Genomic DNA, 24,538 nt, shown 5'->3' with positions numbered 1-24,538 from the left:
CCCAAACAGCTGAGCTGGAGCTGGGCTTGCTGTGTGACCTTGGCCGGGCTTTGCCGTCCCTCTGCTGGCGAGGTGGCCTGACTGGTTTGGAGGCGCTGGGTCCCCTCTGACTGGAGGGGGCACTCGGGGAGGCTGGCCCGGCTGTGGTGCGGAATTCCCCGGTCGGGGCGGGGGACAGCACTGCGTCCATGTCGCTGCTGGGGGTGCCATGGGGGACCTGAGCCCCAGAGAACCTGGCCGCTGGGTCCCCCCAGGACCCCCTGGGGTGGGAACATAAAGGTGTCACCTCGCAGAACTCAAGGGACAGAGAGCCAGATGATGACACACAAGACAAATACAAAGGGCACGCAGCAGGCCGCGGTGCAGGTGGGGTCCCCACTGACCCCCAGGGGTCCTCTCTGCCCTCTTGTGCCGAGGACGCCTCTGAGGCTCCTCGGGTGCCCTGCAGCTTGCATTTGTCACCTGCAGGCCCAGCCTGCTGTGGGGTCCCAAAGGGGGCTGGAGGATCCCCCCACGCTGTGGGGACCCCCAAGGGCACCCCACCCCCACTGCGGCCCACCCGGCGGTCCCTTCTGGCCCAGCGGTCTCTGTGCCTCTCCGAGGCCTCCCTGCTCCCCCTTCCCTGGTCCCCTGGGCTCTGGGAGGGTCCCCGTGCGTCCGTCTGTCTGTCTGTCTGTCGGTGTCTCTGCAGCCGTGTCTCCCTCTCTGTCTCTCACTCGGCTAGTTTTACAACCCGGGGCCTCCCTAAAATAGCTCCTTTTTTAGCTGATCCGACCCGGATCCTCCGGGGAGCCCGCCCGACCTGCGGGGGGGCGGGGGCGGTGCCTGGTGCCAGCTCGCCCAGTGCCACCCGGGCCGCTGCGGCGGGCGCCCTGGAGGATTCTGGGAGCCCCGGCCAGGTCCGGCGGTGACTCAAGCCCGTTCGGGGAACCGCGCGGCCCGCACCCCGCCCTGGATCCCGCGGCCCCCCCCCCCCCCCCGCCACGTTACTGATTCCGGGTTCGGCCCGCGCTGGGCCTGGGCTGGGCCACCTCGGCGGCTCCTCCCGAGCTGGGCCACTCACCCCCCCCCCCCCCGGCCTCGCTCCCCGCGGCAGCCGCAGCTTTCAACCGCCAGGGGCCCGGCGGGGAAACTGAGGCAGGCCGTGGTGGGGTTTTTTCTTTTCCACCCCGACTTCCTCCAGATCGGGTGGAGCGCGGAGGAGGCTCCTCCCGTGGCCCCCTCTGGCAGCTGGCCTAGGGGAGGCTGAGGCAGCGGGGTGCAGGCCCGGCGTCGGGTTTTGGGGTGCACCCAGCATCCCAGGGCTGGACAAGGAGGGACGGGCTGTGAAGGGCGGCACGGCCCGGAGTTGGGGGCCGGGCAGGGCAGGTGGGGGCTCCCGACCCCGGGGCCCCCTCCTCCCTCTGCGTCTCCCCCCCCCATCCTGCACCTCCTGGCGCCCTGTAAATCACCAGGCTGCCGATCCGCAGACTCAGCGATATTCCGCGCTCTCCCTCCCTCTCCCCACGGAGATGGCAAAGGCCACCATGTCCCAGCTGGGCCGCTGCCCCCCCCCCCCGCCTCCAACCACCCCCGCCCCGACCTTGGGGTCCGCCCTGCCCACCAAGACACGTGCACGCATGCGCACACGCAGCCCCACCTCTCAGACCCCAGCGACCCTCGTGGGTCCCCGCGCCCAGTGAGGGCCGCAAGCCTGAGCCCCGGGGTGTCTTTCAGCTGCTCCCCTCTAGGCTGGGCAGCCTGGACTTACGGGGAGGTGGGGTGGCTCCGAGGCCCAGCAGGGCCTGGCGTTTAGTAGGTGCCCAGTAAATGTCCACTTCGTGAACGTGTGATTCTGTGGATCTGGAGGAAGGACTTAGGGCTCCCTTTGGTTCTGTTTCACCCCCACATAAAATCGGGACAGAGTCATGCTTTTCTCAGGTACCCTGCATTGGTGGCGTACCCGGCGTACTGTAGGTGCCTAATTAGTGCTACTGTTACGGTAGTTGTTGATAGACTAATAGTTACATGGAACATCTTTCCGGTGTTTTCCAACTTCATCCTGTCCCTGGCTTTGGGCTGGGTGTTCGCAGCCAGAAGATCCCAGTACACCCCTCTACCCAGCACTCGCGAGGCAGAGGCAGGAGGATCCCAAGTTTGAACCCAGCATAGGCCACTTAGGGATTTAGTGAGATTTTCTCTCAAAATCAAAATAAATAAATAGACAAAGGGCTGAGAGAAGCTCCGTTAGGAGGCCCGGGCTCAGTACCAAGTGTGCCCAAAACAAAAGGGGTGCTTCTTGCCCAGCCCTGTCTGGGCCTTCCTGAGTCTGATCAGAGCCGAGGTGGGGGACACTGGTAACTAACTGTAAGTTGGGGTGCAGGGCTGAGGGGGCACCGGCTTGTCTCTTGACAGGTCCAGATGCCGGAGATGTAGCAGTGGGTAAAAGATAAAACCCGTGCCATGCGAGGCTGTGAGTCTGGCCAGGACATAGAGCACCCCAAGCGAGAGAAGAAGGGGCCCCAGGGGAGCAGAAACCTAGGGCGACCTCCGCCAAGCCCAGGCCAGTGCCAGCGCTGTGGGAAACACCCTTCTCCTGTCACCACCCTGCACACTCTCTGCTCATGCAGTGCCAGACTGTGTGGCCTCAGGACCTTTGCACAGATTCTGTCCCTGGAAAAATCCTCACCTGAATTGTCAGCTTCCAGGACTTAATCCGGGTATCCCCTTCCACCAGAGACCTCCCTGGAGCAGTCAGTCCCCGCTAAGAAAGGCACCTCCTGGTCTCCTGGCCTCTGTAGTCCATTCAGAGCGTCTTGCTCAGCCATCGCATGGTATCAGGCAGTGGCAGATGCATTTGATGCCTACCCCAGGTAGGACCTGGTTGGAGATAGGGCCCAGGTTGCAGCCGCTTGGGTGGAGTCTGCACACAGCAGGGGCTCTGGATATTTGCTAAAGGACCAAAGGACCCCCTTCCTCACGGAGTGATGCTTTAGATGCACCTAGGTATGAATATGTGCTCTGCTGCTCCCCAGTTGTGTGACCTTGGGCAAGTTTTTTCTAGTGTGGAGAAGGGGTCATGGAAACTAGGTTTCCAAGGATGCATAGGAGTTTTACATAAGCAGAAGTGGGTTAGATGCTTACCAGGGACTGTTGAATCACTTACTTTGGGGACTGGGAAGGGTAGTTGCAGGTTCTGGTTTGCTTCCCTGGGCCATGGGAGGTACAAAGAGGGACCAGCTCTGGAGGACAATAGAGCAGGACTCAGCAATCCCTATTCTGTGTGGTCCAGGATTGGTTTAGGGTGAACCGGGGGGAGAGGAGAAAGGGGGTTTTAGAGAAAGGGCATTGAGAGATGTGTAGGAGTTCGGGACCATTCTTGGCAGCATGTCACCTTTGTCCAGTTCAGCCTGTGAGGACATTGGGAAAGAGGCGCTGGCTGTTGCAGGTTTTGTGGGACAAAAAATAGGAACAGGCTGTATGTGTCACCTAGTCTGACCTCCTAGGGGAAGATATAGGAGCAGGAGGCAGGTCCGTGGCCCAGTTACAGGCTGTTTGTCTCACTGCCTCCATGACCGACCCGCCAGGGTCACTGGTGACGTGGGTTCCCACCCCTGCCCGCCTCTCTGGCACCTTCTCAGGGAGGGAGAAGGACTTGGGGGAGGGGGAGGAACAGAGGGGGCGGGGCTTAAGTGTGGGCGTGGCCTTAAATGGGGGCGTGGCCGTGGGAGGGGGAGGCCGTCGCCCCGCCCCCCGATGCCCCTCCAGCGCCACCGATGTCCCCAGCGAGCCTGGGGCTGGGTGGCGGCCACCGCCCGCGTCACTGTGGTCCTGGCCTCCGGCCACCTGGCCCTCTGAGCAGTGACCCTGGCCGCTATCGACCGCAGCTGTCCCTCCCCCTGGGCAGCTCGGGCCAGGTGGTCTGGGCCGCCTTCCCATCTCTGCCCGGCCAGCAGCCGCGTGGCCGGGACAGTCACATCCAGGCCAGGGAAAGCGGCCAGGTGGGGATGGGAGGCCAGGTGGCACCTCCCTGAGCTCGGTCCGTGCCCGGCAGAGGGTGGCGCGGGGGGCCGGGGTGCAGTGCCCCTCAGCTGTCTGGGTGACTCACCCGCCCGTGCTGGTCTCAGTGGCGGGAGGCTATTTTCAGACCCTCGGTAAGAGGTGACCTCTGCTGGCCTTCCCCAGCACCCAGGGCTGGAGCTGGTGCGCCGCCCGGGATCTGGGGCGTCCCCTGGGTTTGCACCCAGCGAGCTCCATCCCAGGCCTTTTATTTTGAGGCAGGGTCTCGCTGAGCTGCTGAGCGGTGGGGGCTCGGCTGGAGCTTTGCAGCCCTCCTGCCTCAGCCTCCTGTCCTGTGGAATGACAGGTGTTGCCCGTGCCCTGCGGTCCTAGGTCTCGGCCTCATGCTGGTCCCGGAACCCTGTGGGAACCTTGACCAGATCTCAGCCCCTTTCTAAGCCTCCGTTTCTCCATTCTACGTGAGGTTGCAGAATTTTGGGGCTTTTCCTGTTTCCTGAAAAATCAAAAGCCAATAATCAAAATAACAAGATGCCAAAAGCACTAGAAAATCCGAGCATTGATGACCACACCTGTCATCCCAGCACTTGGGAGGCTGAGGCAGGAGGATCGCAGGTTCCAGCCCAGCCTGGGCAGTGCAACAAGCTCCCATCTCAAAATAACATACCGAAAGGCATAGAGGTGTGGCACAGCGGGGAGCACTTGCCTAGCATTTAGGGGGCGCTGGGTTCATCCCCAGCACCCCACACACAAAGTCGTAACTGTCACGGTGACGTGACGGATGGAGAGGAGGTCTTTTCACCCCTCTGTGTTTTTTCTCCTCAGATCTCTCCACTCCGTGGCTGAGAATCTGACTTTAATGATCTTTGGACTCAGTGTTCTTTGCTGGAAAATGGGGTGATCAAGAAGGGGCTCCCACACTGCTCTCCAGGGGCCCCAGGATGCTCTTGCCCCTAGTTCTGGGGACCTGCGCCTTGGTCTTTGTGCTGAACACCATTCCCAGCTCAGTTACTAAGTTCAAGTGGCCCAGGCTGGGCTTGAACTCACAAGGTCCTCCTGCCTCAGCCTCCCGAGTGCTGGGATGACAGGTGTGAGCCACCACGCCCCGCTGAGGCCCGCTGTTTGCACGGCCCTGCTCTACGCATCTGGGGAGGTTTGCACACTGCGCTGCAGGGTGAACCTGTGCATCTGCCTCTGTAAGTGAAGTTGTGCTGGGCTGTGGCCTCTGCCACCCCATTCTGTGGCTCGCAGTACAATGCAGAGTCGAATTCAGGCATGCTGAGGTGCACCTCAATCCCAGCACTCTGGGAGGCCGAGGCAGGAGGATTGCAAGTTTGAGAGCAACCTGGGCAACTTAGTAAGTTTTACAGACCGTGTCTCAAAAAAAACCAAAAAAGAATAGAAAGGGCTGGGGTGGCGCTTGCTGTGAAGGCCCGCGTTTGGTCCCTGGTATTTCAGAATAATAGAAAATGAAAAAAAGCAAAATCACTAGAGACAGAGCTCCGTGCAAAGGCCCTGGGGTCAGCCCCGGTCCTGGAAAAACCACAGAGCTGCCCAGCGCAGGCAGACGCTGCCACCTGGCCGGCTCTGGCCGCTGGTGGCCGCGCGTGCAGCCTGCTCTCTGGGACGCGCAGTGACCGTGGTCTGTCGCCCACAGGATGAGTTCCACCCCTTCATCGAGGCGCTTCTGCCGCACGTGCGCGCCTTCGCCTACACCTGGTTCAACCTGCAGGCGCGCAAGCGCAAGTACTTCAAGAAGCACGAGAAGCGCATGTCCAAGGACGAGGAGCGCGCCGTGAAGGACGAGCTGCTGGGCGAGAAGGCCGAGGTGAAGCAGAAGTGGGCATCGCGGCTGCTGGCCAAGCTGCGCAAGGACATCCGGCCGGAGTGCCGCGAGGACTTCGTTCTGGCCATCACGGGCAAGAAGGCGCCGGGCTGTGTGCTGTCCAACCCCGACCAGAAGGGCAAGATGCGGCGCATCGACTGCCTGCGCCAGGCCGACAAGGTGTGGCGGCTGGACCTGGTCATGGTCATCCTGTTCAAGGGCATCCCGCTCGAGAGCACGGACGGCGAGCGGCTGGTGAAGGCGGCACAGTGCGGGCACCCGGTGCTCTGCGTGCAGCCGCACCACATCGGGGTGGCGGTCAAGGAGCTGGACCTGTACCTGGCCTACTTCGTGCGAGAGCGAGGTGAGTGGGTGGAGGCGGTTGGGGGAGGGGAGGGGAGGAGCTGAGGGGTGGGAGGAGCTGAGGGATGAGGAGGAGCTGAGGGGTGGGGAGGAGCTGAGGGGATGAGGAGGAGCTGAGGGATGAGGAGGAGCTGAGGGGTGGGGAGGAGCTGAGGGGTGGGGAGGAGCTGAGGAGCTGAGGGGATGAGCAGGAGCTGAGGGGATGAGGAGGAGCTGAGGGGATGAGGAGGAGCTGAGGGATGAGGAGGAGCTGAGGGGTAGGGAGGAGCTGAGGGGTAGGGAGGAGCTGAGGGGTGCGGAGGAGCTGAGGGGATGAGGAGGAGCTGAGGGTGAGGAGGAGCTGAGGGAATGAGGAGGAGCTGAGGGATGAGGAGGAGCTGAGGGGTGGGGAGGAGCTGAGGGGTGGGGAGGAGCTGAGGGGTGGGGAGGAGCTGAGGGATGAGGAGGAGCTGAGGGGTAGGGAGGAGCTGAGGGGATGAGGAGGAGCTGAGGGATGAGGAGGAGCTGAGGGGTGGGGAGGAGCTGAGGGGTGGGGAGGAGCTGAGGGATGAGGAGGAGCTGAGGGGTAGGGAGGAGCTGAGGGGTGGGGAGGAGCTGAGGGGATGAGGAGGAGCTGAGGGATGAGGAGGAGCTGAGGGGTGGGGAGGAGCTGAGGAGCTGAGGGGATGAGCAGGAGCTGAGGGGATGAGGAGGAGCTGAGGGGATGAGGAGGAGCTGAGGGATGAGGAGGAGCTGAGGGGATGAGGAGGAGCTGAGGGGATGAGGAGAAGCTGAGGGGATGAGGAGGAGCTGAGGGGATGAGGAGGAGCTGAGAGCTGAGGAGGAGCTGAGGGGATGAGGAGGAGCTGAGGGGTCGGGAGGAGCTGAGGGATGAGGAGGAGCTGAGGGGATGAGCAGGAGCTGAGGGGATGAGCAGGAGCTGAGGGGATGAGGAGGAGCTGAGGGGATGAGGAGGAGCTGAGGGGATGAGGAGAAGCTGAGGGGATGAGGAGGAGCTGAGGGGATGAGGAGGAGCTGAGAGCTGAGGAGGAGCTGAGGGGATGAGGAGGAGCTGAGGGGTGGGGAGCAGCTGAGGGGATGAGGAGGAGCTGAGGGGATGAGGAGGAGCTGAGGGGATGCGCAGGAGCTGAGGGGATGAGCAGGAGCTGAGGGGATGAGGAGGAGCTGAGGGGATGAGGAGGAGCTGAGGGGATGAGGAGAAGCTGAGGGGATGAGGAGGAGCTGAGGGGATGAGGAGGAGCTGAGAGCTGAGGAGGAGCTGAGGGGATGAGGAGGAGCTGAGGGGTCGGGAGGAGCTGAGGGATGAGGAGGAGCTGAGGGGATGAGCAGGAGCTGAGGGGATGAGCAGGAGCTGAGGGGATGAGGAGAAGCTGAGGGGATGAGGAGGAGCTGAGGGGATGAGAAGGAGCCTTGGGGTGTGGAGGAGCTGAGGGATGAGGAGGAGCTGATGTTGAGGAGCACCTCTAATGAGGTGGGGAGCCCCCTGCAGGGCAGGAGGTGGGATGCTGGCCTATCGGATGCTTGTGGGGTCCACTCTGGCCAGCAGGTGACCGCTGCTGGGCTGAGGGCGGGTCCCGGCCTGGGGGTCTGAGCAGTGTGACAGGCGGCAGGTGTGCCCTGTGCTTCAGGCACTCTGTCCTGGTCACGGACAGGCACGGGGCAGGGACACCCTTCTTGGGCCTGCGGCAGGGCACAGTGCGGACGTGGACATGGGTGCCCCGCGGTGGGGGCAGTGGTGGCCGAGCGGCCCCCCTGCGTGCCTGGCAGTGCTGGTCGCAGAGCCCTCCATGGTGCTGGCACCTCCCCCCGGGCCTCAGTGTCCCTCTGGGGAATGCGGTGGCAGTGTGGGATCCCGGCTGCCACCCGGAGGCGTCCCTTCAGCAGGACAGAGCCAGGGTCACGCGCCGTGCCCGGGCAGTGCCCCCCCTTGGTTTCCCGTGCCTCAGTTTCCCCCTTGGTGCCATGGCCTCCGGGGGACAGGAGCGCGCTCAGGGCTCCTGTGTTGCGCGTGGTCACCCGGCCGTGACCTTCCTTGCTCGACCTTGACCCCGGTGTGTGCGCCTGCCCCCTCCCCGTCCCGCCCCCGCAGCGCGGCTGATAGAAGCGCGCGGTTCCTGCCGAGTCAGCACAATCGCGGCGCCGCCCGCCCGCAGGACCGCGACACCTTCCAGCAGCCCGGCCTCCTCCCGCAGGGAAGGTCAAGGCCGCTGCCGGCTCCCGGGCTCCCAGCCCGCCCCGCGGCCCCAGCGCCCATGCCCAGGCTCCCGGGCAGCAGACTCCTGGGTCCCCCCACCCCACTCGGTGACCTTCTCAGCCTTGTTTGCTGGTCTGTAAAATGGGAAGGTGGGAAGTGGCCTGCAGCGCTGTCACCCAGGGACTCGGGGAGGCTGAGGCAGGGGGTGGCAAGTTCTGAGCCCCGCTGGTGACTTCATGATTGACTGAACCCCTGTCTCAGCATGGAGGGGCCAGAGAGGAGACCTGGGGCTCCGTCCCCAGCAGGGGGAGGCAGGCAGGCCGGGTGCGGGGCGCACGCCGTCATGCCAGCTCTCAGGAGGCTGAGGCAGGAGGGTCCCGGCACATGGAGGCCAGCCTGGGCTGCAGAGTGAGAGCCCTTCTCACAGAAAGTCAAACCACAACCGAAAGCTGTGGAAGGGAGGGACGGAGGGCGGGAGGGACGGGGGGGAGCCCTGGCCTGCGTGCTGAGCCCAGGGTTCCTTTCCAGCTCTGAAAAACAAAACAAACAGCCCGTTGCTGTGGAACTGCCAGTAGGGCTCAGGTGACAGGGCCCACGGGGTCCTGGGCTCCTCTGCTCCGTGGTTCCCCGGGCCTGGAAACCCTTGTCCATACAGAAAGCTCCTACTTCTACATCAAAACCCCAAGTGCTAACTCTGTTTGTGCCAGGCAGTGTTTTTGAGGCATAGCAGTTGCTTTCCATTCGCACAGCAGCCTGCGGAGGCGGGAGCTGTGTTACCCCACTTTACAGAGCCCCAAGGCAGGGATCTGAGCTGAGGGTCCGGACGGTGGTGAATAGTAGCTGTCATCAACAGTGCAGCCGGGAGAGAAGCCAGACGCGCCGTCACCCCGACACTCTGGGGGGCTGAGGCAGGAGGATCACAAGTGGAAACCCAGCCTGCACAACTTAGACCTAACGAGACTCTGTCTCCAAATAAAAAAACCAAGGCCAGGATGGAGCGTAGTGGGGAGGCCTTGGGTTCAATTTCCAGTACTGAGGAAAGAAAAGACCTCATACCAGGCAGGCCAAGGAGAGGTGACTTTATTGTGGGGGCCTGGGACCACTCCAGGTGGGGCGCGGCCTTTGGAGAGGTGACTTTGCAGATGGGGCCTAAAGGACCCCAGGGAGCCATGGGAGAGAGTGAGGAGGGAGCCTGTGCCAGGCTGGGATGGGGGCACGGCCTGTGCAAAGGGCCTGGGGCTGCCTGAAGAGCCACGCTCAGAGCCACAGGAAGTGCAGGGTGTGGGGCCAGGAGAGGGTGAGCCCAGCGCTGCCCGCCCTGCCCGGCTTTGGGAAGCAGCCTGGGAAGCCAGGCTCAGGGCCTGCACCCCAGCAGGCCTCCCCGCCCCCTCTGGCAGCCGGAGAAACCCGACTCAGAGCGCGGGCGGGCGCCGTGCCAGGGTGGTGGGGGAGGGGCTGCCAAGCCCGCCTGCCCCGGCAGCTGCCAGGCCAGATGGTGCCCGTGTGCTGACGCCGCCACCCAGGCCCGCCTCCCCCTCCTGTTCCCGCCTCGGCTGTGCCAGCCGCCCACAGCCCAGTGCCCGCCATGGCCCAGCAGGCCCCCGAGGGCAGCGTCCCCCACCCGGGGACCTGGGCCACCGTGACCCCCGCACAGATCATGGCCGCAGTGAGCTTGGACCTCAGCCACACACAGCTATTTGTTTTTGCCCTGGTTCTGGGGACAGAACTCGGGGCCTCTCGTGAGCCAGACGGGCACTCGCCATTGAGCTGCACCCCCTCCACGTCGTGCACCCCGCTTCTGTCTCTCCACCGCCCTAGAGGGAAGAACTACTTTCTCCCAGGTTCCCCGAGGAATGGGAGGCCCAGAGATGGTCAGCTGCTTGCCTGAGGTCACACAGCGCTTAAGAGGCAGAGTTGGGATCAGGACCTAGATAGAGGTCTTTAAAGAGAAACCATCAGGAGGCTGAGGCAGGAGGGTCACGGGCGTGAGGCCAGCCAGGCAGCTTAACAAGTGATTTAACAAGACCCTGGCTCAAATTAACGATGGCTGAGGGCGTGGCCAGGGTGGGACATTCCTGAGGTCCAGTTCCAGGACCACAGAAAAGCACAGGAAAGCACAGGAACGGAATGGAACGGAATGGAGCACGCTCCCTCCAAGCCAAACCCCTCCCTGGGGCCCCTGGACGTGGGGTGGCCGCGCGGGAGTCAGGGGGCCTCCACCTCAGCCCTGTGACCTCCCCTGAGTGACCGTCGCTGGCCGGGCCTCAGATTCCCGCCGGGCGGGCGTGCTGGCTGCACCTGGGATCCCAGCGCTGGGAGGCTGAGGCGGGAGGGTCCCAAGTTCGAAACCAGCCTGGGCAGGTTCACAGTTGAGAGAGATCCAATCTCCAGACACAAAACAAGACAGAACACGAAAGCCTGGGAAATGCGGTTCCCTGGGAGGCCCTGGGTTCCATCCCCAGCACTACCATCAAACAGCCAATCAATCAGTTGGTCAACCAGCCAGTCCATTTCAGTCCGCTGTAATGGTGGGTCGGTGGGCGCTGTCATTGTCAGCCTGCTCCTCCTCCCGGACCCTCCCCTGCCCGCTGAGCTCCGCGGCAGCCCTGTTTAGTTTTTGAGACGGGCTTTAGCTAAGTTTCCTGGGCTGGGCTGGGCTGGGACTTGCCACCCTCCTGCCTCAGCTCCCGAGCACTAGGACGCAGGCCCAGCCTGTCCCTGGTTTTCAGCTGCCAGGGCAGAAGGGCGTCAGGGAATTAGGGTGACGGACACCCCTTCCCGCCCCGCCAGGCGTCCGGGGAGGGCGGCCTGAGGGTGAGTGCTGACCGTGTCCTAGGCGGCAGTGGGCGGACGGGCGGGCAGGCACACACCTGTGGCTGTCACCCGCCTGCCAGGGCCGCAGTTGGCACTCTGGCCCCGGGCCCGGGGATGCAGGGGTGCGAGGGCGGCTGGGGACGCAGCCGTGTGCCCCCCGCCCCGCCGGCTGCCAGGCCAGGCCTCTGCCTCCCGCTGGTGTGGACAGGTGGGCACAGACGGGGCCGGGGACCCGCTCCGGGCCACAGCGCCTGCCTGGTACCAGAAAAAACCAAAAAGCAGGCACGGATGGGTCAGAGTTGGCCGGGGGAGGGTGGCAGTGGGGGTCCCTGGCGACACGGGCTGTCTTGTACCAATGGGGAAACTGAGGCACGGAGCAGGATGGAGTGTGGCTGGACTCCCTGGACATCACAGCCCAGGGCAGCAGAGTCGCCAGGGCGGATGCAGGAGCAACGTCCTGACGGGCAGACACGGCTTGGGTGCCCCAGAGCGTGGGCGGAGGCCGAGGCAGGGCGGTCTCTGCCACCCTGAGGCCGGCCGGGCTGCAGGCAGTGCGGTTGTGGGCCGGCTCCCGGTGCCGGGCTGGCGTGTGCCCAGGAGGTCCCGGGCGGGCTCTGACCCCGGCAGGCGCTGGGCGCTGGTGTTGGACGCTGGGTGACCTTGGGCCTCCTCCCAGCGGGCGGACGCGGGGGAGGACTTCCGCCGGCCCTCGGCCACCAAGGCCGTGATGAGACTGCTGCCAGCCACGTCCAGCGGGGGTGGGCGCTGTGTTCTGTTTTGTTCGAGGCGGGGTCCGGCCGTGCAGCTCGGGCCGGCCTTGAGCTCACCGTGTAGCCCAGGCTGGTCTCCAGGTCGCAGGGATCGTCCTGCCTCAGCCGCCCGGGCTCTGGGGTTACTCTGTCTGTGTCTGCCGGGCAGGTCAGGGTCCCTCCAGGAAGCGGGAGAAGCCTTCACCCCGGCTCATTGAACCTCCATCATTAACTGCATGTGACAGATGGAGAAACTGAGGCCCAGGGGCACAGCGCCCAGGGTCACGTAGTCAAGGGCAAGAGGGAAGCCCCGGACGGTCCCTCCTCCCCCGGGTGGGCTGGAAGGGACGTCTGGGTCACACCAGAGATCCCCCACGTGTCCCTGGATCCTGCCCCTGGGCCTAGGACACTGGTGCTGCCAATTTGGCTGCAGGTCTGGCTGGATCAAGGAGCAGCTTCAGGGTTGGGCTGGGCTGGGCAGTCGTGACGCTCAAAGGCACAGCCGGCCGGGCCAGTGGGGAGGTGGCGGGGCCACACCATGTCCGTCCCTCCCTGGGTGTCCGCTGGGTCTTTGTCTCCACCTGCCCGGCTCCCCCTGCGGCCCAGCAGGTCCCCTCCCGGCCTCCAGCTGCCCGCCTGCCACCGTGGGCTGCCCGGAGGTGGAGGCGGAGGCGCCCTGGGCAGCTGAATGGGCCCCTTGTTCCCGGCCACACCTTCCCCTGGGGTCACCCCAGGACATTCCCAGGCTGCCTGCTGGCTTTAAAGGGCCAGCACCCACAGAGGATGGGGGAGGCCTCTGGTCTCATCTCTCTGGGCCTCAGTTTCCCCACTTAGATGGGCGGCCCTTGCCCCGTCCCACACACAGGGTCGCTGGGCAAATTGATGTTCTCGGGGCCACAATTTGATACCTGGCACTGTTTGTGCTCCCCGGGCCATAACAGATCCCCTGCGTCTCCCCTTGGGCTCGCTCACAGTGTGGGCAGAAGGGTTGTGTGCCAGGCTTAGGCCGTGCCTCAGTTTCCCCAGTGCAGTGGTTTGCAGAGATGAAATCCGATTGTCAGTTCTAAGGGCCTCAGGCCAGGCGTGGTGATGAGCACATGGCAAGGGGAGGCTGAGGCTGGAGGATCCCGGGAGGGCAGGGCCAGCCCTGGGCTAGCAAGGTCCTGATTTACAGAAAAAGGGGGGTGGGGGCCTTAGAACCTGCCCTGGGTGCTGCAGGCGTCAACCCCACGCCTGCATTTATTGAGCGCCTACTGCATACAGGGCTGCTGGGAGAGCCCCCCACTAAGTCCCAGCGGACAGCGGGGGTGGCAGAGGGCCCCGTCTTCCACGGGGTGATTCTCGGGGCCCCGGGCACCTGTGCCCCAGATTGCAGGCAGACAGAGGGCCCGCAGCCCGCCCAGGGGCCCAGGTTGTGGCTCCCGCAGGGCAGCCTGGGACGGTCCCCGCTGGACAAGCCCACGCTGGCTCGGCTGTTATATAAGGGTTATGCAAGGCCGCGCTTACGTAAGGGCAGTGGCACGGGTGCCCGCCCGCCCCGGGACCGGGTGGCTCTTAAAGGGGCCAGCTGGGCACCTCGGCCAGCACTCGCGGGTCTCGGAGGTGGCTACGGCTGGCGACACTGTTCCTAAAACCCCTGTCCCGGTGGCGCATGCCTGCATCCCCCTCACCCTGGGAGGCTGAGGCAGGAGGATCTCACGTTCAGACCCGGCCTGGGCACCTTAGTGACTTCCTGAGACCCTGTCTCAAAATTTCAAAAGAGACAAAGCGTCCTTACGTCCCCGGGCCTCAGTTTCCCCTCTCCTGTAGAATGACACCAGCGTCACGGGGTTGCTGGGGAGGAAAGGACTCGGGGCAGTGCTTGTCAGGAGCAGCTGGGGAGCAGGGAGGCCTGCGTGAGGAGGTGGCCGCCGGGAAGCCCGAGTGCGAAGGACTGGGAGTGAGGAGCCCGCAGGGGCAGGGGCAGCTGTGCAAAGGCCCTGGGGCAGCGCGGAGCCCAGCAAGGGGCGGGAGCATCGAAGAGTCGGGGTGGCTGGAGGGGGCGGCGCGAGGGAGGGCGTGGGGGAGGGGCCCTGCGGGCTGCAGGGGGACCTGCGCTTTGGCTCCGGGGAGATGGGAGCTGTGGGGGGAGGAGCGGACTCGGTGCTCACAGCGCCCCCTGGCGGCTGCTCCGGGGAGGACAGGTGGCGACAAGGGTGGGAGCTGGGGTCCCCTGAGCCCCCATGAGCTCCGGGAGGCTGGGGGGCCCCCCTGGCATGGCCTCAGAGGTTGTTCTTAGTTTCAAGCTGGCCTGCCGGTGAGCTTGGCCCAGCCTTTCCTGGCTCCCATGCCTCAGTTTACCCTTCTGTAAAATGGAGATGGTTGTCTCTGCCTGCCCAGCGGCGGGGTGTGCCTCAGCATACACTGCCTACTTAAGGGCAGTCCCGACTGTACCCTCAGACCAATCACCTCACCTCCCTAGGTTCTCTCTGACCCCATAAATCTCCTGTGAACCCCTAGACCTGACAGTGAGAATTCAGGAAAGGGCGAGTTCATTTGTTCACACAGTTCATACACTATCTACTGTGAGTTCCTTCTGTGCCTGACAAACTCCTACTCATACATCAGGATCCCAGCTCCAATGTCCCCTCCTCCCCACCCCCATGCCACATTCCTTTTCTATCAAGGACTTTGGCCCATTGGGGGAACTTCACAAGAGCGGGCACTGAGGTGGGCACTGCGTGAGTGGCACCCCACACTGCTTCTTGTCCTTGTGAGTTGGAATTTATGCCCCCACAATCTGGGTCCCCACCCTGGGTTTATTGTGTCTGAGACAGAATGTTGGTGTGCAGCTGAGGCTGGCTTTGACCGGCGACCTTCCCGCCTCAGCCTCCTGGCTGGTGGGATGTCAGGTGCCCGCTGCCGGCCCCTGTGCCAGTCTGATTTTTGCAGCAGGGGAAACCTGGGCGGGCCGGGGTGGGGCCGTTCTTCCCCCAGAGGCACAGAGAGGGTCAGCGCTGGCCGGGAGGCCACACAGCACTGGGCTGGCCTGTGCTGCCTCCTCGGGGCTGCGGGGCGTTGGGGACATGGCCCGGGACGTCCACGCCGTGTCCCTGGCGGGGCCAGCGGGCGGGAGCCCAGAACTGGCTCCAGATGTAAACACGGTTATTTTAAGGCCGCCGGCCCTCCCCGGCCCGCACACAGCTGACACCGTCGGGGTGGCGCGGTGGTGGCCTTGGCCGGCCGAGCACTTTATTTTTATGCCGGCGGCCTCTGGGGCCGGGCGTTGTGCGAGGCGGGTGGCCGGGCACCGACGCGGGTCACCTTTGTGGGCGACCAGGAGGGCGCTGCTCCCCCGAGGGCCGCCCGGCCTGAGATGGCCGCTGGGCCCGGCAGCGTCTGGGAGCCGAAGGCCAGGAAATGGCCACCCGGTGATGTCACCAGGGCGGGTGGCCCGCCCGGCGGCCGGGTGGCAGCAGTGTGGCCAGGACGGTCCCACCGCCACCTGGCCGGTGCCCAGGATGCAGGACGCGGCCAGCCAGGACCGGGTGGACCCCGGCCGTGGGGACGGAGCCGGCCGGCTCAGACGCGACTCCCTGGCCCGGGCCCAGCCGCAGGGACCCGGCCAGCCGCGTCCTGTCCAGATGGCCGCCTCCCGGGCCCGCTGCCCGCCTGCTGTCCCCTGCTTTTAATGTTTTTAATTTTAGTTTTCTTGGGGCAGAGCCGGCCGGCCTGGCACCCGCTGCGTGGCCTCCGACGCCCGGTGCCCTCCTGCCTCGGCCTCCCCGCCCCGGGCTAGTGCCCACCGTGCCCGGCTGCTCCAGACACCCCAGAGAGGGACAGCGCTTTGGAGCAGGTCACACAGCGTGGGGAGGCCCTCGGGGCCGCCTTCTCTCCAGAGCCCCTGAAGTGGGGTTCACGGGGGGGGGGGCCTGGAAGCCCAGGCGATGCCCACTGTCTCTGTGCGGTGTCAGCCGGCAGTGGCCCCCCGAGGGGACATGTGAGTGTCACTGTGTCACTCCCACAGTCCGGCCGGGCCTCGTAGACAGTGGGTGCGCAGCCCACATGCTGGGGTTGGGGGGCAGAGGTTGTGTACCCAGAAACATCTGAACCAAAATAGAAATGCACACGGCTGTGGAGGGCAGGGTCGCGTGCAGGGTCCAGGGAGAGGCGCGGCTGTGCAAAGGCCCTGGGGCAGCAGGGAGCCTGGCATGGTGTGGAGGGGCAGGGCGGGCAGGCCGCGCAGGGCCCTGCGGGCTGTAGGAGTACTCGGGCCCTGGCCCAGGGAGGTGGGAGCCCCGAGGGCGGAGAGGGAGGAGGGAGGACCTGGCCCGAGTGCTGAGGACTTGGGCCGAGCCGAGCCGGCTGAGCGCCGCGGGGATTCCAGGCCCTGGCTTTCCCTCTCGCCTTGGCAGCTGCCTCCCGGGGAGGCGGACGTGGCAGCGGCCGAGCCAGCTGCGCCCGGGCCAGACTGGAGCAGGGCGGCTGCTGGAAAGGCCCGGCCCCCTCCCGGCGGCGATGCCCCGGATATTCACCCGTCACAACCGGGTTTCTTCCGTGTGTGGGGTCACCCCGCACGGCCAGGGCTGGCCGGAACGCCTGGAGTCCCTCCACTCTATGGCGAGCGCCGCTGCACTCCTTTTCCTGGCCGAGTAGTATTCCTCAGTGCAAGCGTGGGGTCTCTGACCTCTGTGAACGCTGCGTGTCCCCACCTTCAGCCTGCTGTGAGCCCCACGTCGCGCAGGCGTTGTCTGCACCCCCATTTTCAAGTCAGCCGGGGGGATCGCTTGGGCAGGGGAGCTGTGACGATTGCACACCTGAGGTTTACCGGCCGCTTCCTGCAGCGGCTTGGCCACCTCGCGCCCCTCCCCCACCCAGCCCGGGGTTTCCAGGTCCCCCCGTGAGTGGGTGGAAGGTTCTGAGCCTGGCTCGCGCCTCACCCCAGCCCTGGCAGGCTGAGACACGGGGTCACACGCTGTCCCCAGCCCAGGGAACTCGGCACCTAAGCAAGACCCTGTCTCAAAACTTAAAAAGTGAGCCGGGGATGCAGAGGCCCTGCATTCTTCCTCTCGTACTGGAAAAAAATAAATAAGTAAATACACGTGGGGTCGGCACCCCTGACAGCACCGTGCAATAAACTCGAGCTTCTCCGTGTGGCCTGAGTGGTTCAGAGCCAACTCCCTCCTCTCACGTCCTCACCCCGGCCCTGTTCCCACGGCTAGAAAGCTGTGTGGCCTCTTTGAGGCCCTTCTGCACCCCTGCCTGTTCCTGCCCCAGGACCTTTGCACACACCCCTGCCTGCCCCTGCCCCGGGACCTTTGCACTTGCTTTTCAGTGCTGCGGCCAGCTCACCACGGGAGGCCACTTCCATCCAGCAGGTTAACTAGGTGGTCAGAAAACATCTGTTAGGTCGGCTCTGGGCTGTACAGTGACCTCCAACTGCGACCATGACTGGCAGAAGCTTGGCCTCCAGGAGGGAGGTGCTGGTCCAGGGAGAGGAAAGGCCAGGCCACCGCCACTTTGTCCTGAGCTGTGATAGACCAAATTTGGGCTCGCAGCCATGGACAGGAAGGAACAGTTTGTACATTGGTCAGCGGGGGCCAGCTTATGTTGCCGGCGTTGCCCGTGAGCCCGCGTTAGTTGGAGCAGAGCTGCGGGGTGGGGCGTGGCCGTCTGAGCTGCACAGAAACCCCACCCAGCCTTGGGAAGTCACCCAGCGGCTGCCAGGCACCACGGTCTCATTTATACTAGCGTGAGTGCGACTGTCTCACCTCTGCGTGTCACTCCGAGCAGCAGACGTCTGGGGAGCGAGGGGGCCGTGAGGCCCAGAGACAGACTGTGTTTTCCCTGAGGCCACACAGCGACAAGATGGGGGACCGGACCTGCCGCCTCACTCACCCTGCCCCGTCCACAGCGAATTTGTTTAAACCTCCTGCTCCTTAGGGGGACTCCGGGCAGAGATGGCCTGGTCCTCCAGGGCAGGGAGGCCTCAGCCAGGTTGTTCGGGCCGTGCATTTATTGAGCACCTGCTATTTACCTGGGGGCGAGGCTGGGGTTGGTGGAAGGTGCCGCTGGATGCCGCGCCTCCCCAGCCCTGTCCCCGCGTCGCTCCCCGGGGCAGGGTCACGGGCAGGACCTCTGCCCGAGGCGGGCTGCTTTGGGGAGCGGTCGGCTTCCCCGCCAGGCTGAGCCTGTGGACCAGGCTGCCCGGGTGCCCCGTGTGGGGAGCCGCGCCGCGCTGCACCTTCCGTGGCTTTTGCAGGGTTTGGGGTGACAGGCCGGGCGCACTCGTGGGGTCCTCCTGCCTCGGCCTCCCAGAGCCGGCTCAGAGTGCTCCTCGTGCAGCCTGCAGGCCGGGCCGCGCGGTGCCAGGCCACCCTGTGCGGGCCCTCCTGGGTGTGTCGGGAGGTGCCAGGCAGTGCCACCGGGCACGGCCGCCCTCCGGTGGAGGCTCCGTGCCGAGGCCCGCGGCTGGCTGCCCGCGCTGGGCCTTTCCCAAGCGGGCCTGGCCGGCGCCGAGGGCCGCGCTGCCCAGCCGGGGAGCTGCCAGGTCGCCCTGGCTCGGTGGCACAGCCAAGGCTGCCCGGCGGCCACTCTCCTGGCCCGCGACACCGGGAAACCAATACCGGGCTGCTACCGTGCTGGCATTTCGGGCCGGGCAGGGGACAGAACCCGAGACCTCTGCGCGGGTCCAGCCCCTCGTCTCTTATTTTGAATTTTGAAACAGGGTCACACTGGGCGTGGTGGGCGCGCCTGTCAGCCCAGCACTCGGGAGGCCGAGGCAGGAGGGTCTCAAGTGGGAACCCACACTGGCGATCCAGCGGGACCCCGGCCGGGGATGGGCTCGGCGGCGGCCCCAGCGGACTCCACCGTTTACGGGGACCTGCGCGCCCTCCTCGGAGCCCCCGACGCCCCGCGCTGCCCCCTGCAGGAGCCCGAGCGCTGAGCTCAGCGTCCCCCTCTCCGTATTTCTAGCTAAGATGGAGAGAGAGCATCCAGGACATCACAGCCGCACACAGCTGCCAGCAGCCCCCAGAACCAGAACCCGACACCGAGGGCCAGCGCCACAGGGCCACAGGGCCAGGCGGAGGCTGGGCACCACAGATGCTGGAGGCGCTGTCCAGCGGGCAGCAGGATGCCTGGGTCCTGCTGGAGTTACCTGCATTGCCCAGTGGATTCTCAGAGAGGGCAAGGGCCGTGCCCGGGCATGCACAGCGCAAAAATGGCAAAGCTGGGTCTGCCGAGGCGGGAGGGTCTCAGGTTCCAAGCTGGGAACGTCTCAAAAATAATGAAAAATAAAAAGGGCTGGGGACAAGGATCAGTGCAAAGGTCCTGAGGTCAGGCCCAGCACAACAACCCGACAGGGAAACCTGGGCTCTGGACCCGGGCCTGTCAACACTCCAGGTGCTCCCGCTCCCACCCTGTCACCGGCTCTCCTTGTCTTGCAGACGCGGAGCAGAGCGGCAGTCCCCGGGCGGGCATGGGCTCGGAGCAGGAGGACAGCAAACCTATCACGCTGGGTGAGTTCAAGGTGCCCACACCTGCACCGAGGTGTCTTCCCGCGGCGGCCACCAGGGGGCGCCCTGCGCGCCGACTCCACGCATTTCTCCCCTGCCCTCCGTGGCTCCCACCTCCAGGTGCCAAAGCCCAGGTCCTCCCTGCAGTCCGCGGGGCCCTGCACAGCCCGCCCGTCCCCTCCCTGCCTCTCCTGTCCCCTCCCTGCCCCTCGCCCTTCTGCTCCAGCCTCCTCTCTGCGGCTGCACCTTGGGCCTCCATTGCTGCCCCAGGGCCTTTGCACGACCCATGCCTTCTTTCGGGACAGCTACACGACACATCTCCCTCCACATCTCCGTGGCCTCAGCTCCAGTGGCCGCGGCCCTCTGTTTTGTCTCCTCCCCAGGAAGTTACTGTGTTTGTGTGGGTGCTCAGTGACCGCATAGGCGTCTGCTTCTTTCCCCCCACAAAGGGCGTCCCCTGGGCTGGGGCAGAGTCTGTCTGTCTGTCTGTCTGGATCACTGGGAGAGGGCCCAGCACACAGCAGGTGCCCAGTGTCTGGACAGAGAGAGAAACTCGAGCAGCTCAGCCCGGGCAGGGAGGGGGGCCCATGACCCGCTCCCCGCTCCCCGCCCGCCAGATGTTGGGGGGAGGCATGGACAGGGCACAGGCCTGGCCCCGCGGGGCCTGGCGTCTGCCAGAGGAAATCTCGTCCTCTCCGCCCGCCAGGGAGTCCCCCGGAGACAGCCGGGCGGGCCCGGCACAAACAGGAAACCCCGGCCACAGGGAGGGCAGGGGCCGCGTCCACACCAGCTGTCCAGCTGGGTCAGCAGGAAATGCTGCGGCCACTTCCCTGGACACGCGGACAGCCACCGCCCCGGGCCCCGGAGGTGCCCCTTCCCCGAGCCTCGCCGCACCCGTGGTGCCCAGGGAGGAGCTGGCGAGGGGTCCCGGCCGCTGCCCAGTGCCTGTCATCCTGGGGCTCTGGGAGGCTGAAGCAGGAGGGTCCCGCCCGAGCCAGCCCTGGGCATCTAGTGACGACTGAGAGTCGGTCTCCAAACATGAAGGCCGGGCTGGAGCTGTGGGGGGTCCGGGGTGCACAAAGGGCCGGCGGGAGGGGAGCGGGAGGGGAGGGGAGCGTCCGTCGCCCCCTTCGCACCATCGCTGTGCTGCCCCCTGGGGGCGAGGAGCGGCACCGTCCCCAGCGGTGCCACCTTCTGTCTGCTCCTTTTGGTCGTGTTCGAGGGGGGCTTTCCCTGTATGGCTCCGGCTGGCCCGAGCTCACCGTGCAGCCCAGGCTGGCCTTGACCTTGTGGCGATCCTCCGCCTCAGCCTCCCGAGTGCGGGGTGACAGGCATGAGCCACCACAGGTTCGTGTCACTGAGTCAGGTCACGAGGCGGTGCAGCCCTTACCACGGACCACGATGCAGTTCCGGCACATTCCACAGGCCTGTCCGTCCCCGTGGCCACTGGGCCCTCTCCACACACAGTAGCCATGAGGCCACTTCCGGCCTCTGGAGTTGCCCGTCCTGGACGTTTTCTGTCCATGGAGCCCACGCAGTGTCCTCTGTGTCTGGTGTCTGTCTCGGAGCACGGGGTCCTCCTGTCTGTCCTTGATGCGGAGAGAGTGTCACAGGCCTGGCCCTCTTCCTGGCTGTGTACTATTCCACTGGCCCTGTTGGCCCACTGTATGCCCTGTGCACTGTGGGGTGACTGGGTCCAGGGCGGCAGGGCTGCCCCAGGATGTCAGGGTTTGGCCAAGCTCTGCCCCGACTTTGGGGCCACCCTGTCTCTGTATCCCGGAAGTGGTCCCCGGCAGCCCAGCCCGGGCCCACCCGCTGACCCGCCCTCTGCCTTTCCAGACACGACCGATTTCCAGGAGAGCTTCGTCACCTCGGGGGTGTTCAGTGTCACCGAACTCATCCAGGTGTCTCGGAGTGAGTGTCTCTGGTGTCCCCGGGCTGGGAGAAGGTCGGAGGCCTCCCTGTCCCCCTCGTCCTCTTGTCACTGTCCCCAACCCGGGAGTCCCAGGATGGGAGGTGGCCGAGTCTTCCTGAGAGCCCAAAGCCGGGTCACACATCCCGCCTGGGATGCCCAGCTCCCGGGGCAGGGAATCCAAAGGCTGTGTGGGGAGGCAGAAAAAGTAAATGAATAAGTGAAAACCAGACAGGGCTGGGGGTGCAGTCAGTGCAAAGGCCCTGGGGTTCACCCGCAGTGCCACACAAAGATAACGAAGGAAGGACGGACTAGCCTCCATCTGCCGGCCCCTCCCTCCCTCCTGCCCGCCCCTCTGCTGGGGACTGCACGTGTCGGCCCCCCTGACCCACCTGAGCCTGCCCAGCGCCCTCCCTGCCCCCATCCTCACAGCCTGGCTCCGTCTCTTGGTGGGGCCTCGGCCCCTCTGCACAGCCGTTTCTGACCCATACGCAGCGAGGTGGGGTCAGCCACATCGAGTGCAGCCAGCGAGGGGAGTGCCCAGTTGGGAAGCGGCCCCGGGAGGCCCCCCAGCCTGCCTCACGTGCCGTCCCTTGCCCCGTTCAGCACCCGTGGTGACTGGAACGGGTCCCAACTTCTCTCTGGGAGAGCTGCAGGGGCACTTGGCCTACGACCTGAACCCAGCCAGCACCGGCATGAGGAGGACGCTCCCCAGCACCTCTTCCAGCGGGTATGTTGCCTGGGTCTCTGGACACTGCGTGGTCCCACCCACAAGCCCACCCCGCACCTGGACCTAGAGACTCCTATTCATCCTTTAAAACCCAATCCCAATGCCCAGTCTCCCCATCCCTCATGACCCACTTGGGCCTCAAGTCCTGCTGGCCCAGCCAGCCCTTGGGAGCCCGCTGAGAATGCAGACTCAGATAATTGCTGAAGTAATGCTGAGAGTGGGTTGGGCACGTTGCCTCAGTTTCCCCATCTGTAAAATGAGACCGTAATCCTTCTGGGCAGGCCATCCGGGTCAGTTCACGTTCTGCTAGTCTGCCGGGGGACCTCTACGGAACTCCCCACCCCGCCTCTGACCCCGGGTGTCCCGTGCGAATAACAGGCAGTTTGGAACAGCTGTCGAGGGCGAACTGGGTGAAAGGCCGTGGTTCTCGTGATGTCTCGCGATAGCACCTCCCTAGTCCCGCTCCCCCCGGAAGCGGAAGTCAGCAAAGCCCGCCATCGAGTCGCCATGGTAACTGCCCTGTCCCTCGCCCCTTAGGAGTAAGAGGCACAAATCCGGCTCTATGGAGGAGGACGTGGACACGAGCCCCGGCGGCGACTACTACACTTCGCCTAGTTCTCCCACGAGTAGCAGCCGCAACTGGACGGAGGACATGGAAGGAGGTAGGGCTGACGGCTGGGGACGCGGGAGCCGGCCTTCCGGTTGGGGTTATGGCAACCGGGACTACGTATCCCGGCAGGCACTGCGCAGGGGTTTCGAGTAGAAAGCCAGCCTCGAGCCCCGGGGCCTCCTGGGAGTTGTAGTCATATTGGGCTGTGCCGGTTTGGAAATGAAGTTTGGGACCACAAGTTCCCGCAGCTATTTGGTTCCGCTCAGACGGAGGCGTGCAGCCCCTTTCTCTGTGTGGATTTTCCTGTCCTCTCCTGTTAAGTCCTCTTGTCTTGGGGGTTTCTGAGCTCCAGAGTTACCGGATCAGCAGAGTGCTTGTTCCTGGGGTCTCCGGGGAGACTTTGTCCAGTTGCTGTCCTGTCCTGGAGTTCCCCGGAATTCCTGCTTCGTAGGGTCAGCGGCTCCCTAAGGTCGCTTTTGTATTGTAGGAGAAAACTCTCGCACCGCGACTGTGTCTGCCAGGAATTTCTCCTAAGATTTCCCTTTGGGCGTCCGGCCTGTGCCCTAGTTCTTATCATAGAGAATCCTTTGTATCTTAAATTCTGCTTTCTGCCAGGCGTGGTGGCGCACGCCTGTCATCCCTGCACTCGGGAGGCTGAGGCAGGAGGGTCGCTGGAGTTCCCGGCCAGCCTGGGCTGCATACTGATTTCAAGACCAGCCTGAACCACGTAGGGAAACCCCCGCCTTGAAAACCCAAAACAGGGGGCTGGGGATTTAGCAGAGCGGCATAAGCACCTGCCTTGCAAGCAGGCAGTCCTGAGTTCGATCCCCGGTACCGATAAAAAGGAAAAAGACAAAAAAAAAAAAAAAAGAAAGAAAGAAAAGAAAACCCAAAACAAACAAAACACCAACTGCATCACAAAATTTTCTGCTCTCTAGTGGGCTGGCGACTGGGGTTCAGAAAACAGATGTGCAAAATGTCCCCTAGGGGTGGCTGGCACCCCTGGATTCTAGAAGCACTGCCCTTAGTAGTCTTTTATCCCAAGGCGTCCTGACTGGAATTCCCGCATCCACCTGCCTGGGGGCATAGCCCAGCCCCTGCCTGCAGTTGCCTGGAGGTCCACCCTCCCGCCCTCAAACCAGGCCTTAGTTTTCTCATCTACAAAGTGGGGATGTTTATCCCTGATGTGTTCCCCTAAGAAGCTGTCTTGGGGCTTACATAGGATTTTTGAGACGTATCACTCAAAGGATAGTGTGTTTTTTTTCCGTCACAGATAGGTGTCCAGTTCTTAGCCCTAGAAAATGTGAGAGATTTAGGTGCCTGCCTTTGGTTTTGCCGAATGTGACTTTTATTCCCACCTCATGATCCAAGATGATTGCCGAGGCACCTGCCATCATGTCTACATTTCACCCAGCTTAAAAAAAAAAAAATCGGGGCGGGGGAAAGACATGAAGTGTGGGCATACTCGTGGCCTTCCAGAATGTTTCTCAGAAGTGGCATTGACCTCTTTTTGTCTTTGTGCCCAGCATCTGGTCACATGGCTGGCTCTGATGGATGCTGAGGAATGCAGTCTTACTGTGTGCTGTCACTAAGTAGACAACAGGTGACAGTTTCTGCCCTGGCCTTGATTGACATCTGAAGAACACCTCATTTGGCAGAGGTGAACCCCGAGGCTCAGAGAGGTGACATCGCCCCCTACTGGTGGCCGCGGCAAAAGCCACAGTGGCCTTGCTGGGACACCCCTCGGGCGACCTGTCCCCGGTCCCCAGCAGCTGCCTCTGTCTTTCATAGGCCACCTGTCAGCTGACAGTTAGGGGAACTGAGGCTCAGGACTCACAGCGAGGAAGGG

At 64.2% G+C, this 24,538-nt stretch overlaps 1 protein-coding gene across 10 annotated transcripts in view; it reads left to right on the top strand.

Moving 5' to 3' along the window:
- The window catches only part of Nfic (nuclear factor I C), a 43,623-nt gene that overhangs the window by 7,043 nt on the left and 12,042 nt on the right, over positions 1–24,538 (top strand). For all 10 annotated transcript variants that reach the window (XM_063228846.1, XM_063228842.1, XM_063228845.1 and 7 more), the window contains exons 2-6: positions 5,654–6,185; positions 19,369–19,440; positions 21,277–21,351; positions 21,956–22,079; positions 22,617–22,741. In XM_063228846.1, coding sequence (XP_063084916.1) covers positions 5,768–6,185; positions 19,369–19,440; positions 21,277–21,351; positions 21,956–22,079; positions 22,617–22,741 — 814 coding nt within the window. In that variant the 5' untranslated portion in view covers positions 5,654–5,767. The remainder of the gene's footprint in view (positions 1–5,653; positions 6,186–19,368; positions 19,441–21,276; positions 21,352–21,955; positions 22,080–22,616; positions 22,742–24,538) is intronic.

This window comes from Cavia porcellus, unplaced genomic scaffold (assembly GCF_034190915.1).
Source record: "Cavia porcellus strain 051 isolate PalLab524CR breed Dunkin Hartley unplaced genomic scaffold, mCavPor4.1 scaffold_17, whole genome shotgun sequence".
In the NCBI taxonomy this organism is placed as follows: domain Eukaryota; kingdom Metazoa; phylum Chordata; class Mammalia; order Rodentia; family Caviidae; genus Cavia; species Cavia porcellus.
This window is presented reverse-complemented; position numbering and strand designations above follow the sequence as displayed.